Genomic DNA, 16,526 nt, shown 5'->3' on the forward strand with positions numbered 1-16,526 from the left:
GAAAGAGGCTAGACATAAGAGACCACATATTGTATGATTCCATTTATATGAGAGATCCAGAAAAAGCACACCTATAAGGCAGAGTTGTGGCTGCCTAACGCCAGAGGTAGAAATGGAGAGTGACCACAAATGGGAATGAAGTTTGTTTTGGGGTGATGATAATTAGATTGTGGTTATGGTTGCACAACCCTGTAAGTTTACTCAAAACTACTGAACTGCATGCTTAAAATGACTGAATTTCATGGTATATAAATTAAACCTCAATAAAGTGATTTTTTTAAAGCAAATACTAAAACAAAATAACCAATGAAATTTAAATTAATTTTAAGATGTTGTTTTCTGACACAACACTATAAAGAATGAAACAACTTCTTTATTGTGAGATAAACTGATTACATCCCTCTGCCACAGCCCTTTAATCAGCCATCAGCTGAACAAGTTAATGAATACCTGTTGCCTGCACTAGCACAGGCCTATTTTGCTGTGTTACAGCAATGATCCAGTCTTCCCACCAAGTGTCTCTATTATAACTACTATGAAAACTTTGTTCATACAACACTTTATGACAAAACAGGCTTTCACTTGGCATTTATATATGAAGGGTGTCTCTGCTCCCTTCTCATGAGGCTACGGCAACTGAAAGTGAACGGAGCATTTGAGCCCAGGTGATTTTAAACACAAAGGTAAACAAACGCAGGCATTAGCGTTGTGCGGAATGGTTATCAAAATGAAAAAAAACAGAATTTCTAGATTAACAAAAAGAATTCATAAGCCCCTGAGAATATGCCCATAAACCCCCGTCTGAGAAAACTGTAATGTGCCAAGTCTCAGAATTTACTGCAGTATGCAGGGCTGAGTGACCTCATGCTGAACGGTCACAGAGTTGAGCACTTCCAGTGAGTGCCCATTCACAGAATGCCTTGGGAAGACAATCTCCACAATGCATGGCCCAAAACAACTGTGTCTTCAGTTATGGATCTTTGGTGGACTCCTGAAGTGGAAACTTATTTTAACATTTATATGAATAGCGATTTTAAACCAACAAACACCTGATGAAAAATAGTTAGCATTCATCCACTTGAAAAGGCTGAACATCTGACACAAACGATGAACAAACTACTGAAAACCATTATCATACAGTAATTAAACGTGCAAAAAAATTTCTCAAAAGTGAATGTAAGTACACAACCACTTAAATCAATACTTGCTACGTATGAAATTGTGTTACATCTGACTAAAAAATACTTTATCGACTAAATTATCCCAGAACTTAAAGCAAGAACCAGGCTTATAAGTTTCCAAACTAATGATTAACTTGTTAGTATGTTAGCAGACCAGAAGATTAGAGTACAGGAATATAATTTATTTTCAACAATAAAAAAAAATTCATTCTATATGTCCCATTGAGTTTCTTTTTTTTTTTTTTTTTTTTGCCGTATGCGGGCCTCTCACTGTTGTGGCCTCTCCCGTTGCGGAGCACAGGCTCCGGACGCGCAGGCTCAGCGGCCATGGCTCACGGGCCCAGCCGCTCCACAGCATGTGGGATCTTCCCGGACCGGGACACGAACCCGCGTCCCCTGCATCGGCAGGCGGACTCTCAACCACTGCGCCACCAGGGAAGCCCGAGTTTCTTTTTTACTTTTGCATATCGAATACAGGCAATCCTTGCTTTGCATGGTTCTGATATGCATGAATATCAGTCGCCATGGTTTAGATAAATAATACCAGGCCCCAGCAACATGGTTCAAATTTCAGTTACTATGGTATATTAACTGTGAGTAACTGCATAAAGTACAAATTTTGGTACTAGCACTTCAGTCCAAAAATCTATATAAATAGCAGCTGTTCATCCTGATCAATGACCAATCACACCACTTCCTCCAAAATCCGTCCCTGACTGGTCACTGTGCATGTGTTAGTTCGTGTACAGATAACAAAGCACATAATTGTGTTGCCTCCCTTGTCTCCCAGGGACAAACCCATGTGACATTTCACAAAACGGAAAATCAAAAGACTGTGTCAAAGAAAAGAACACAAGAGGCAAACTGAAAGAGCTCACAATGGCCACAGCTGAAACAATCTGAGCAATAAAATAAATAACACAGTATTGACTTATAATTCAAGGTATAAATAAATAGAAATGAACAAATAAACAAACATTCTTCCTTGCAGAAGAATTCCAAGTAGTTTATGTAATTATCACCCCCTTCAGGAGGGAGAGCTTAATTTTTCCACTCTACCAAGTGTGAGCATTTGTTGACTTGCTTCCGAAGAATGGCATATGGAAAGGTGAGGAAAAAGTAACTCTATAGTGGAGAAACCTTAAAAACATGATAGCATGCACCCCTGATATGTGACAAGAAGATCACCTCTGTGATCTTCAGCCCAAAAACCCACAGCCTCAGTCTAACCATGAGAAAAATGCCATTAAAAAATAAGTCAAGGGATATTCTACAAAATACCTGACCGATACACCTCAAAACTGTCAAGTCATGAAAATCAAACAACGACTGAGAAACTATCATAAACCAGAGGAGACTAAACAGACATGAAGACTAAATGTAATGTAATATCTTAGAAGGGATATTAGTTTATAAAAAAAGTGAAATCGAAATAAAGTTTGGCATTTAGCTAATGATAATGTACCAATGTTGGTTTAATTATCACAAACGTAATGTGACATGGTAATGTAAGATGTTAACAATAGGAGAAACTGGGTTAGGGGTATACCTGAACTCTGGACAATCTGTACATCTTTTCAGTAAATTAAAAATTATTCAGAAAGTTAAAATTTACTAAAATTTTGAAATGGAAATGTCAATATGATCTCATCATTTAAGCACACACACACTTATCTTTATTTTTCACCTCTTTCCACTGAAAAGGTCAAGAAGTAATGATACCCCAATGTCAATGAACATGTGTAGCATCCAGATTTGGTCTCTGAATACCATTCCCACTAACAAAACAGGTGTCTGTGGGGAAATGCTCACTCTGGGACCTGGAAAGGCATGTACTGGGAAGCCTACAACATGTTGTTCCAGAAAATAAGTAAGCTTTTAAAAACTAATGAGGTCATGTCAAAACTACACAGCAATCAGGGACTCCCAATGGCCAAATCTGAGACACTTTAAACATCAAAAAGAATAATGACTGGGACTTCCCTGATGGCACAGTTGTTAAAAATCTGCCCGCCAATGCAGGGGACATGGGTTCAATCCCTGGTCTGGGGAGATCCCAACATGCCGTGGAGCAACTAAGCCCATGCGTCACAACTACTGAGGCTGCGCTCTAGAGCCCAAGAGCCACAACTACTGAGCCTGTGCACCACAACTACTGAAGCCCACACGCCTAGGGCCCGTGTTCTGCAACAAGAGAACCCACTGCAATGAGAAGCCTGCGCATGGCAACAAAGAGTAGCCCCGCTCTCCACAACTTAGAGAAAGCCTGAGTGCAGCAACGAAGACCCAACGCAGCCAAAAATAAATAAATAAAGTTTTTTAAAAAGAATGACTGCAATTGACTGAAACACATGAAAATTTTAAAATCATAAATACCAGTAATCAAAAAAGAAAAAGCAAAAAAATTTTAAAAAAAACTATCACCATGAATAACAGCAACAACTCATTTATCAACACCAACCCGTAAGCTAAAAATGAGTAATAAAAGGGAAATAACTAAGCATTTATCCTGACTCTCCAGTAGGAACTGTATTTCAGGGGAACCAAATAACATCAGGCATGAGGAAAAGTACTTCTCTTAGAAGAATGCCAGCAAGTAAAAGTAGATGAAACAACAGAATTAGAAAGCCACTATCTTGCAGCCCTCAATGAAATAAATGATTCAGGTATGAATAATCAATGGATGCTAAACTTATTAAGTGAAAGGATGAATAGAATCTGGATATTTACATGGTACCAAGGTATCTTCCCCCCAAAGTTCTTGCCTATCTCAAGTATGTAATATTAACTTTACAATGGAGGAATCAAGATTTCCCAACTTACTCCAGGGATCAGTCTTAATTGCTAGTCACTAATAGTGACAACAACCAGACAATACATGCCATCTGATGTGAAACAATATGGATTATAATCAAGCCTTTGGATCTTTTATAGGAAATAGTGGATATAAAGAAACAACTTAATACCAAAAGGAAGCAATTAGAAAATCAGGAAGGAAGAATCTCATAGAGGACGACTAGACTTGTCTGTTTAACAAAGTTATGGGAAAGAAAATGGTTAAGGAAGGGTCAGTGTAGATTAAAAGAGATGTAAGAGAGATACAAAATAGATGTGATGTGTATTACCTGACTGGATCCATGTCTGACAAACCAGCATTAAAACACATTTTCAGGGACTTCCCTGGTGGTCCACTGGGTAGGACTCTGCGCTCCCAGTGCAGGGGGACGAGTTTGATCCCTGATCAGGGAACTAGATCCCAAATGCACGCTGCAACTAAGTCCACATGCTGCAACTAAAGATCCTGCCTGCCGCAACTAAGACCCAGCACAGCCAAAATAAATAATAAAACAAATAAATAAATTTTTTAAAACACATTTTGAGGGCAAATGGGGAAATTTAAATACAGAATATTTATTGGAAATATTAAGGAATTCTGAAGAATTTTGTTAAAAATAATAATGGAACTACATTTATATAAGAAAGCGTCTATCTTTTTCAAAGATAACACATTGAAGTATTTCAAAGTGAAAGTTGTGTCTGTCTTTATTTTTCTTATATTATAGTTGATTTATAATATTTTATTAGTTTCAGGTGTACAACAGGGCAATTCAATAATTTTATAGATTATACTCCATTTAAAGTTACTGCAAACTAATGGCTATACTTCCTTATGCTGTACAATATATCTTTGTTGCTTATTTATTTTATACATAGTAGTTTGTATCTCCTTAATCCTATACCCCTATCCTGCCCCTCTCACCTTCCCTCTCCCCATTGGTAACCACTGGTTTATTCTATTTGTGAGTCTGTTTCTGTTTTGTTACATACAAACAGTGTCTTTACTTTTAAATAATTCAAAAATTACAAAAATGAGATGAAGCAAATAAAGAAAAATATTTATAACTTAACTCTAGGTAAAGGGTAGATGGCTATCATACTAATTCCTCTGCTTTTCTCTCCATTTGAAATCTTTTTTACAGTAAAAAGGGAATTATAGATGAACATGTAAATAGATATAAAATACACACTGAGTCACAAAAACAACATAAAAAGCAGAGTCACATTACTTTGAGATTAGGGGCAAGCGATGGCAAAGTTAAACAGTTCTCATGATTTAAAGGAGTAACATTCACATAATGTTTGCAATATTAGAGTTTTATATTCATTTTATACGAATTGTCAAGAATTCTATTTCTTCCCATTTATCTAATCTTTGATAGCTCACAATTACATACAGGATGAAACAATTTAATTACAGAAGAGAAAACAAGCTTATTCTTGTTTTTTTCTGCATTTTCAATTACAACAGTGTAGCAAATGACATAGTTTAGTGAATAATAGAGCACTGGCTTGAGATTCATGAGATATGTATTCCATTCAGAGCTGATCATTGATATAGCACTGGATAGTCCTGAACAAGTCACCTTATAGTTGTAGAGGTAGAAGGAGAGCACAATCCCTGTATGAATCAAGATACTATCTATCATATGGGAAAAAGGGATATAAACTTTTTTTTTTTTTTCCTTTTGCAGCACGCAGGCCTCTCACTGTTGTGGCCTCTCCCGTTGCGGAGCACAGGCTCCGGACGTGCAGGCTCAGCAGCCATGGCTCACAGGCCCAGCCACTCTGCGGCATGTGGGATCTTCCTGGACCAGGGCACGAACCCGTGTCCCCTGCATCAGCAGGCGGACTCAACCACTGCGCCACCAGGGAAGCCCCTCTTTTGTTGTTTTTAAAAAAATATTTTAATTTAGAAATTGTTACCTTGCCTAGTTTATTTTAAAACACTTCATTAAATACTGTGTAATATTATATGTGTGTGTACAACATATGTTAAGCCAAGTGCTAGTTGGTGCTGCACTGTGCAGGTATGGTCAGCTAGCATTATATTATTTTGTTTTTTGGGTTTTTTTGCGGTACGCGGGCCTCTCACTGTTGTGGCCTCTCCCGTTGCGGAGCACAGGCTCCGGATGCGCAGGCTCAGCGGCCATGGCTCACGGGCCCAGCCGCTCCGCGGCATGTGGGATCTTCCCGGACCGGGGCACGAACCCGTGTCCCCTGCATCGGCAGGCGGACTCTCAACCACTGCGCCACCAGGGAAGCCCTAGCTAGCATTATATTATAAAGGACTTTACATGTTGCTACCATAAGCCACCCTCTTATTTCTACTTTTGACCATCGTTGATCTTTTAGCATACTGGATATCAGAAATGGATTTTATTGGTTAAACTATCTTGTTAACTTGCATAATGTATGTTGGAAATGAGCTTTCAATGATGAGATTTAAAAATATTCAAGATATGTGGATTAGCTGAAATTACTCTGACTCAATTTCTTACTCTTGCATGAATGGGGTGTAAATCTAGTTTTGCCTTCAACCTGAACTCTTAGGGGTTTTGTTTAATCTCCACCTGTAAACTCTGGATTTCATCAACTATATGGAGAAAGTTCCTGTCTCTGGACTGTTGAGTGTTTGCTTCCAGTGAACCTTTTGTGAAAGTGGTGGTTGGAGCACCTAAACAAGATGCTGGGATTTTTCTCAAGCCTGCAGAATAGATCATATGAATTGTTTGTGCTTACTTGCCAATACATATTACATAATAAATGTCTGTCTTATGTGGATCAGAATTGAGTCAGACCTCAAATTTCTCTGGCAGTTATATAGTTATCTAGCAAAGTAACCTTGCTGACTAAAGTGGCTCTGGTCAGTGTTCTACAAATCATTATTAATTTGTAAAGTTTGAAGTCATAACTCTTAAGCTGTCTAGCAGTAAAGATTTGAGAATTCCCTAAATAGATCTTAACAGATATAGGATCAATTGAAAGGAAAAAAAAAAAAAAAAACCTGAGTATCTCCAATGATGGCTATATTTAAAATAGCTCTTATGATTTAAAATAGTGACATTTATCTTGAGTTAGTATGATGACCTTTTTTTAAAATAAATTTATTTATTTTATTTATTTATTTTTGGCTATGTTGGGTCTTCACTGCTTTGTGTGAGCTTTCTCTAGTTGCAGTGAGTGGGGGCTACTCTTCATTTCAGTGCGCGGGCTTCTCATTGTGGTGAGAAGGTGGTGGATGGGCTCTAGGCACACGGGCTTCAATAGTTGTGGCTCACGGGCTCAGTAGTTGTGGCTCGTGGGCTCTAGACCACAGGCTCAATAGTTGTGGCGCACGGGCTTAGTTGCTCCGCGGCATGTGGGATCTTCCCGGACTGTGTCCCCTGCATTGGCAGGCGGATTCTTAACCACTGCACCACCAGGGAAGCCCCATGATGACTTTTAAAAATGTATTTGAAATACGTTGTTTAGGGCTTCCCTGGTGGCCCAGTGGTTGAGAGTCTGCCTGCCGATGCAGGGGACGTGGGTTCGTGACCCAGTCCGGGAAGATCCCACATGTCACGGAGCGGCTGGGCCCGTGAGCCATGGCTGCTGAGCATGTGCATCTGGAGCCTGTGCTCCGCAATGGGAGAGGCCACAGCAGTGAGAGGCCCGCGTACCACAAAAAATTAATTAATTAATTAATTTAATTAAAATTAAAAGAAATGAACACTTTTAAATACTGTTAAAAAAAAAGACAGAAAATGTCTTTAAAACATAAATTAATGAAACTAAAGGAAATTTACTAAAGAATTAATGAAACTAAAGGAAATTTACTAAAGAAAAGAAACATAAAAGGTACACTTCACTTTCATCTGAATAACGAATGTAGTATATAGTCATGTAAACTTATTTTATTTTGGTAAAAATCATCATAAACGGAATTCAAATAACAAGAGACTCTGTCTTCAAATATGAAGGTATTAAGGTGCAAAATACATACCATTCACAGGGCTGAAGGGATCGAAATGCCTTAAAAGAAGCATCCATTCCAGCAAAATCCCAAAACTTAACATCATAGTCATATCCTCCAGTCACCAAACGGGCACCTGAGGGATCCAGACCCAAAGCAGAAACCTGGTTTAAAAAAAAAAAAAAATGGAAAAGCTACTTATTGTCTATTATAACCCCATTTCCTTTCTCTAACCCTACTTCCTACCTTACAGGCACTGTAAATATAGATCACCACTGCTGTTACTCCTGAAAAGTGAAAATGGAAAGCACCTTCTATATTATGTGCCTTTGTTATTAGGAGTATTATTTCTTTGAAATACAAGAAAATATTTTAGTTTAATCTAATCAGTAGCTTCATCCAAACTTATCTACCATGTACTCAGAATAGCTGTCATATGATAAACTAAGTTGCTTTAGTATATAAGTAGAAATCTTACAAACAATTCAGCTTTTTCAATAAACAATTTTGAGGAAGCCTTTTAAGATTGTTTGACTATCATTAAATGAATAACACATGAATCTAAAATTCCCAAAATGAGTAATGCCAATAGGAACCATAAATCTATTTAACAAAATAGAGCAAAGTAGAAATTATTATCTTGTGCATTTGGCTAATTGTTTAGTCACCTTAAACAATTATTTTTAAAGCTGAGTTTGTAAGTAACTAACCACATTATAATATCACTTATACTGGTTCCATAAAATATTTGCTTTCCCTGTGAACTTTTCAAGGTTCAATTCACATACAAATATCCAATGTGTAACTCACTGTTCTTGTGCTACATTTATCATTCTTGCCAAAGCAGTTAGTCCCTGGATCTACTGACCTCTCAGAAGGAAAGACTGCATTAGAAATATTAAATGTGATTATCATATACATGAGACAGTAAAAGGATCATAGTTTTATATAAAGAAAGGCACTACAAATCAATCCTCCAAATAGACTTGAAATGTTAATTAAATATAACAGAATTACTGCAATCAAAACCAGATACTGACAAAATAATTTATACTCATTTCCATTACTACCTGTGAATACTGATTTCAGAATATAATGGAATTATACACAAATATAACAAATAACTTGTTATATGTTTAAATTAGATATGTACCCTAAATGGGTTAAAGAAAGCGAACAAATGAGAGCTATCATTTGAATGCCTGAACAATATGTCTTAAAACAATCGAAAATAAAACTAAATAAACATTAGTTTTTAAAGTCTAAGAAGTGACTTGCTACCACCAACTACAAACTTACTTGCCTCCATGCCCACTCTACCCTTCTTCCTTCCTGTTAAAATTAAAGAGGTGTCCCTCGTCCTGATAAAGCTAACCCCACCAGTGTTCATCTCCCTACAATGTAATTTGAAATTGCAAATTCATTTGTGACTTGTCTATTCTATTCCTGTCCTCCCCTCAAGAGTGTAAATTCCACTCCTACCCCATGACCACCAGTGTGGAGCCACAGGGGCTGAGGCCCTGAATCAGGGTGGGAGGAATGGTGACCAGCTGTAGGCATCCTCACTGTTCTCCTGGGGAAAAGGGCAGTGTTGTTTGCAACCTGCAGTTTCCAACTTCCTGGTGGTCATTTGGACTTCAGAGTAAACTGGGAAGAATGTGCCCAAAGGGAAACCTGGGGAGAAGCAGTTCTTCACCTAAAAAACGTTCACCGTTTTGAATTCTTTTTTTTTTTTTCACTGTGCTGCGCGGTATGCAGGATCTTAGTTCCCCAACCAAGGATCAAAACCGTGCCCCCCGGCAGTGTAAGTGCAGAGTCCTAACCACTGGACCGCCAGGAATTTCCCTGTTGTGAATTCTTTCACTGAGGAATAGAATTACCATTATGTCACTATATTAATGAAAAAAGAAATGGATGTGATTCATAATTTAGAACCAAAAAATGTAGAACCTAAAAAAATTGAAAGTAGGAAGTATACTCCTTGGGAAGAATTTCCTCTAGTGGACCAGCTTTTCTGGGCATTAGGTTGTTTAAAGGAACAAGGCTATGATCCTTCTCTGGATCATCTGGTAGGATACAAAGGAAATGATCTCTTAAGTGGCCAAGAAGATTCTTTGACTTTTTTTAAAAAAAGACAAAATAAGGTCTGGCTAAGGAAAATATCTAATTTCAGAAAAACTCCCATTTTATCTAAAAAGTTCCAAAAGATTGCCAGTTTATTTGCAAATTCTTAATATACCCACCACCTTTTCAGCCTCTTCTTGTGAAAATTTTCCTAGGATATGTGACTGCATTACATTCAGACACAGAATATGTGATAATTGGTCAGACTATGGTTAATCTGCTTTCTATATCTCCCTGTGATATTTACTGTGCAGTCTGTCATCAGCAACTTACATGGAATAGAGTGCAATAGAATTTGCCTTAGCATTTTAGTTCAAGTAGAAATTCTAATGCAAATACTAACACAGTAAGCCTATGGCAGAATTTATCATGTTTGTTGATTTTCCTCTTTTCTTTTATTTACAAAAAATGGGAGTAGGGGGCAGTAATATACTGTGACAGTCCTTGCTGGAGGCAACAACTAGAGAGAACAAGACAGGCCATTAGGGTATATTTCCAAGGTTTGTGACTGAGAATCCAAACCAAGAGAAGTGAGACAAACCTCTAGGATCTGTATCCTATTATGAACAGGCCGTGTAATTTTGGATTTCTTGTTTAATCTCTCTGAGATCCAGGGCCTTTACATGTAAAATGAGGAGATTAGAATACAGCAGTGGTTCTCAAAGTGTGATCTGAAAGGTCCACAAGACCCTTTCAAGTGTACTCAAGATCAAAGCTATTTTTACAATACTAAGACATCATTTGCCTTTTATCCAGAGGCTACAGGATGTGTGATATTGTAAAAGACTGAATGCAAAAAAGCAGGTATAATAAATCCAGCCCTCTTCTATTAAGCCAGACATTAAAGAGATTTGAAAAACTGTGAAATAATATCACTCTCCTCATTAATGGGTTTTTTCGCTTTCAAAAAAGTAATTTTTCATAAAAATTATCTATGTTAGCGTGTATCAGTTTTTCTTATTTGTAAATGAGTTAAAAACTCTATAAACTAGAAGAAAACAAAAGAGTGTAAATTCCATGTGGACAAAGACCATCCTTGTGCCCAGCACAGTGCCTGGCACAAATCCGACACTTAATAAATAACCCTTTTAAAAAAGGAAGGAGGACTGTAAATTTAAAAAACACATACAAAACAAACAGCTACGCAGTTTGACAAATATAAGATCAATTACCCTCTATCAGGAAAGAACAGGATAAACTACAAAGTTCACTTTTTTTTATCTAAGGACAGAAGAAAGATGGCAAAGAAGAAAGCAAAGGGCAAAGTGACAAAATGAGATCTTCAATGCTAGCATTCTGAAGTACCAGGATCTTGGACTTCCCTGGCAGCTCAGTGGTTAAGAATCCACCTGCCAATGCAGGGAACACGGGTTCAATCCCTGGTCCAGGAAGATCCCACATACTGCAGAGCAACTAAGCCCATGCGCCACAGCTACTGAGCCTGTGCTCTAGAGCCAGCAAGCCACACGTTCCACCACCACTGAAGGCCATGCGCCTAGAGCTCATGATCCACAACAAGAGATGCCACCGCAATGAGAAGCCCGCACACTGCAACAAACAGTAGCCCCCGCTTGCTGCAACTAGAGAACGCCCGCGCACAGCAATGAAGACCCAATGCAGCCAAAAATAAATAAATAAACAAACAAACAAATAAAGTATCAGGATCTCTGTGGCTGCTTATATACTCCATTTATTATCCACCAAAAGGATATGAAAGGTAATGAGTAACAGAAAACAGAGCTCTGGCGGAGCTTTAAGATGGTGGAAGAGTAAGGCGCGGAGATCACCTTCCTCCCCACAGATACATCAGAAACACATCTACATGTGGAACAACTCCTACAGAACACCTACTGAACGCTGGCAGAAGACCTCAGACCTCCCAAAAGGCAAGAAATTCTCCACGTACCTGGGTAGGTCAAAATAAAAACAAGAAAAAACAGAGACAAAAGAATAGGGATGGGACCGGCACCAGTGGCAGGGAGCCATGAAGGAGGAAAGGTTTCCACACACTAGGAAGCCCCTTCGAGGGCGGAGACTGCGGGGGTAGGAGGGAGGAGATTCGGAGCCACGGAGGACAGCGCAGCAACGGGGGCGCGGAGGGCAAAGCGGAGAGATTCCCGCACAGAGGATCGGTGCCGACCGGCACTCACCAGCGCGAGAGGCTTGTCTGCTCACCCGCCGGGACGGGCGGGGCTGCGAGCTGAGGCTCGGACTTCGGTCGGGGTGCAGGGAGAGGACTGGGGTTGGCGGCGTGAACACAGCCTGAAGGGGGCTAGTGCTCCACGGCTAGCCAGGAGGGAGTCCGGGAAAAAGTCTGGAGCTGCCGAAGAGACAAGAGAATTTTTCTTGCCTCTTTGTTTCCTGCTGGATGAGGAGAGGGGAATCAGAGCGCTGCTTAAAGGAGCTCCAGAGACGGGCACAAGCCGCGGCTATCAGCGCGGACCCCAGAGACGGACACGAGACACTAAGGCTGCTGCTGCCGCCACCAAGAAGCCTGTGTGCAAGCACAGGTCACTATCCACACTGCCCCTCCCGGGAGCCTGTGCAGCCCGCCAATGCAAGGGTCCCGTGATCCAGGGACAACTCCCCCAGGGAGAACGCACAGCGCACCTCAGGATGGTGCAACATCACAACACACCTGCCTCTGCTGCCGCAGGCTCACCCCGCATCCTTACCCCTCCCTCCCCACGGCCTGAGTGAGCCAGAGCCCCCGAATCAGCTGCTCCTTTAACACTGTCGTGTCTGAGAGCAGAACAGACGCCCTCAGGCGACCTACACAAGGAGGCGGGTCCAGCTCCAAAGCTGAACCCCCGGGAGCTGTACAAACAAAGAAGAGAAAGGGAAATCTCTCCCAGCAGCCTCAGGAGCAGCGGATAAAATCTCCACAATCAACTTGACGTACCCTGCACCTGTGGAATCCCTGAATAGACAACGAATCATCCCAAATTGAGGTGGTGGACTTTGGGAGCAAAGATATATTTTTTCCCCTTTTTCTCTTTTTGTGACTGTCTATGTGTATGCTTCTGCGTGTGATTTTGTATAGTTTTGCTTTTACCATTTGTCCTAGGGGTCTGTCTGTCCATTTTTCGTTTGTTTTTAACTACTTAAAACTTTTTTTTCTTAAAAATTATTTTTTATTTTATTATTTTATTTTATCTTCTTCGTTCTTTCTTTCTTTCTTTTTTTTTTCCTCCCTTTTATTCTGAGCCGTGCGCAGGACAGGCTCTTGGTGCTCCAGCCAGGCATCAGGGCAGTGCCTCTGAGATGGGAGAGCCAAGTTCAGGACACTGGTCCAAAAGAGACCTCCCAGCTCCAAATATCGAAAATCTCCCAGAGATCTCCTTCTCAGTGCCAAGACCCAGCTCCACTCAATGACCAGCAAGCTACAGTGCTGGACACCCTATGCCAAACAACTAGCAAGACAGGAACACAACCCCACGCATTAGCAGAGAGGCTGCCTAAAATCATAATAAGGCCACAGACAACCCAAAACACACCACCAGACGTGGACCTGCCCACCAGAAAGACAAGATCCAGCCTCATCCACCAGAACACAGGCACTAGTCCCCTCCACCAGGAAGCCTACACAACCCACTGAACCAACCTTAGCCACTGGGGACAGACACCAAAAACAACAGGAACTATGAACCTGCAGCCTGCAAAAAGGAGACCCCAAACACAGTAAGTTAAGCAAAATGAGAAGACAGAGAAACACACAGCAGATGAAGGAGCAAGATAAAAACCCACCAGACTTAACAAATGAAAAAGAAATAGGCAGTCTACCTGAAAAAGAATTCACAATAACAATAGTAAAGATGATCCAAAATATTGGAAATACAATGGAGAAAATACAAGAAACGTTTAACAAGTAACTAGAAGAACTAAAGAGCAAACAGTGATGAACAACACAATAAATGAAATTAAGCACTGAAATCGAAAGTACGATTAAAAATCTTCCAACAAACAAAAGCCCAGGACCAGATGGCTTCACAGGCGAATTCTATCAAACATTTAGAGAAGAGCTAACACCTATCCTTTTCAAAGTCTTCCAAATTATAGCAGAGGGAAGAACACTTCCAAACTCATTCTACGAGGCCACCATCACCCTGATACCAAAACCAGACAAAGATGTCACAAAGTAAGAAAGCTACAGGCCAATATCACTGATAAACATAGATGCAAAAATCCTCAACAAAATACTAGCAAACAGAATCCAACAGTACATTAAAAGGATCATACACCGGGCTTCCCTGCTGGCACAGTGGTTGAGAGTCCACCTGCCAATGCAGGGGACACAGGTTCATGTCCCGGTCCGGGAAGATCCCACATGCCATGGAGTGGCTAAGCCCGTGAGCCATGGCCGCTGAGCCTGCGCATCCGGAGCCTATGCTCTGCAACGGGAGAGGCCACAACAGTGAGAGGCCCGCGTACCGCAAAAAAAAAAAAAAAAAAAAGGATCATACACCATGATCAAGTGGGGTTTATCCCAGGAAGGCAAGGATTCTTCAATATACGCAAATCAATCAATGTGATACACCATATTAACAAGAAGAAGGAGAAGAACCATATGATCATCTCAATCGATGCAGAGAAAGCTTTCGACAAAATTCAACACCAATTTATGATAAAAACCCTGCAGAAAGTAGGCGTAAAGAGAACTTTCCTCTACATAATAAAGTCCATATATGACAAAACCACAGCCAACTTCATCCTCAGTGGTGAAAAACTGAAAGCACTTCCTCTAAGATCAGGAACAAGACAAGGTTGCCCACTCTCACCACTATTATTCACCATAGTTTTGGAAACTTTAGCCACAGCAAGCAGACACAAAAAAGAAATAAAAGGAAGCCAAACTGGAAAAGAAGACATAAAGCTGTCACTGTTTGCAGATGACATGATATTATACATAGAGAATTCTAAAGATGCTACCAGAAAACTACTAGAGCTAATCAATGAATTTGGTAAAGTAGCAGGATACAAAATTAATGCACAGAAATCTGTAGCATTCCTATACACTAATGATGAAAAATCTGAAAGTTAAATTAAGAAAACACTCTCATTTACCCCTGCAACAAAAAGAATAAAATATCTAGGAATAAAGCTACCTAAGGAGACAAAAGACCTCTATGCAGAAAATTATAAGACACTGATGAAAGAAATGAAAGATGACACAAATAGATGGAGAGATATACCATGTTCTTGGATTGGAAGAATCAACATTGTGAAAATAACTCTACTACCCAAAGCAATCTACAGACTCAATGCAATCCCTATCAAACTACCACTGGCATTTTTCACAGAAGTAGAACAAAAAATTTCACAATTTGTATAGAAACACAAAAGACCCCGAATAGCCAAAGCAATCTTGAGAACGAAAAACGGAGCTGGAGGAATCAGGCTCCCTGACTTCAGACTATACTACAAAGCTACAGTAATCAAGACAGTATGGTACTGGCACAAAAACAGAAATATAGATCAATGGAACAGGATAGAAAGCCCAGAGATAAACCCACGCACATATGGTCACCTTATCTTTGATAAAGGAGGCAGGAATGTACAGTGGAGAAAGGACAGCCTCTTCAATAAGTGGTGCTGGGAAAACTGGACAGGTACATGTAAAAGTATGAGATTAGATCATTCCCTAACACCATACACAAAAATAAGCTCAAAATGGATTAAAGACCTAAATGTAAGGCCAGACACTATCAAACTCTTAGAGGAAAACATAGGCAGAACACTCTATGACTTAAATCACAGCAAGATCCTTTCTGACCCACCTCCTAGAGAAATGGAAATAAAAACAAAAATAAACAAATGGGACCTAATGAAACTTAGAGGCTTTTGCACAGCAAAGGAAACCACAGACAAGACGAAAAGACAACCCTCAGAATGGGAAAAAATATTTGCAAATGAAGCAACTGACAAAGGATTAATCTCCAAAATTTACAAGCAGCTCATGCAGCATGCAGTCAATATCAAAAAAACAAACAACCCAATCCAAAAATGGGCAGAAGACTTAAATAGACATTTCTCCAAAGATATACAGACTGCCAACAAACACATGAAAGAATGCTCAACATCATTAATCATTAGAGAAATGCAAATCAAAACTACATTGAGATATCATCTCACACCAGTCACAATGGCCATCATCAAAATATCTGCAAACAATAAATGCTGGAGAGGGTGTGGATAAAAGGGAACCCTGCTGCACTGTTGGTGGGAATGTAAATTGATACAGCCACTATGAAGAACAGTATGGAGGTTCCTTAAAAAACTAAAAATAGAACTACCATATGACCCAGCAATCCCATTACTGGGCATATACCCTGAGAAAACCATAATTCAAAAAGAGTCATGTACCAAAATGTTCATTGCAGCTCTATTTACAATAGCCCGGAGATGGAAACAACCTAAGTGCCCGTCAT

At 39.8% G+C, this 16,526-nt stretch overlaps 1 protein-coding gene across 1 annotated transcript in view; it reads right to left on the reverse strand.

The window, feature by feature from the left end:
• The window catches only part of LOC103082541 (WD repeat-containing protein 70), a gene marked incomplete at its 3' end in the record, with an annotated part of 119,583 nt that overhangs the window by 44,106 nt on the left and 58,951 nt on the right, over positions 1 to 16,526 (reverse strand). The window contains exon 8 of the mRNA XM_007447918.1: positions 8,005 to 8,138. Within this exon, the coding sequence (XP_007447980.1) occupies positions 8,005 to 8,138 (134 nt within the window). The remainder of the gene's footprint in view (positions 1 to 8,004; positions 8,139 to 16,526) is intronic.

This window comes from Lipotes vexillifer, unplaced genomic scaffold, assembly GCF_000442215.2.
Source record: "Lipotes vexillifer unplaced genomic scaffold, Lipotes_vexillifer_v1.1 scaffold1706, whole genome shotgun sequence".
NCBI lineage: Eukaryota > Metazoa > Chordata > Mammalia > Artiodactyla > Lipotidae > Lipotes > Lipotes vexillifer.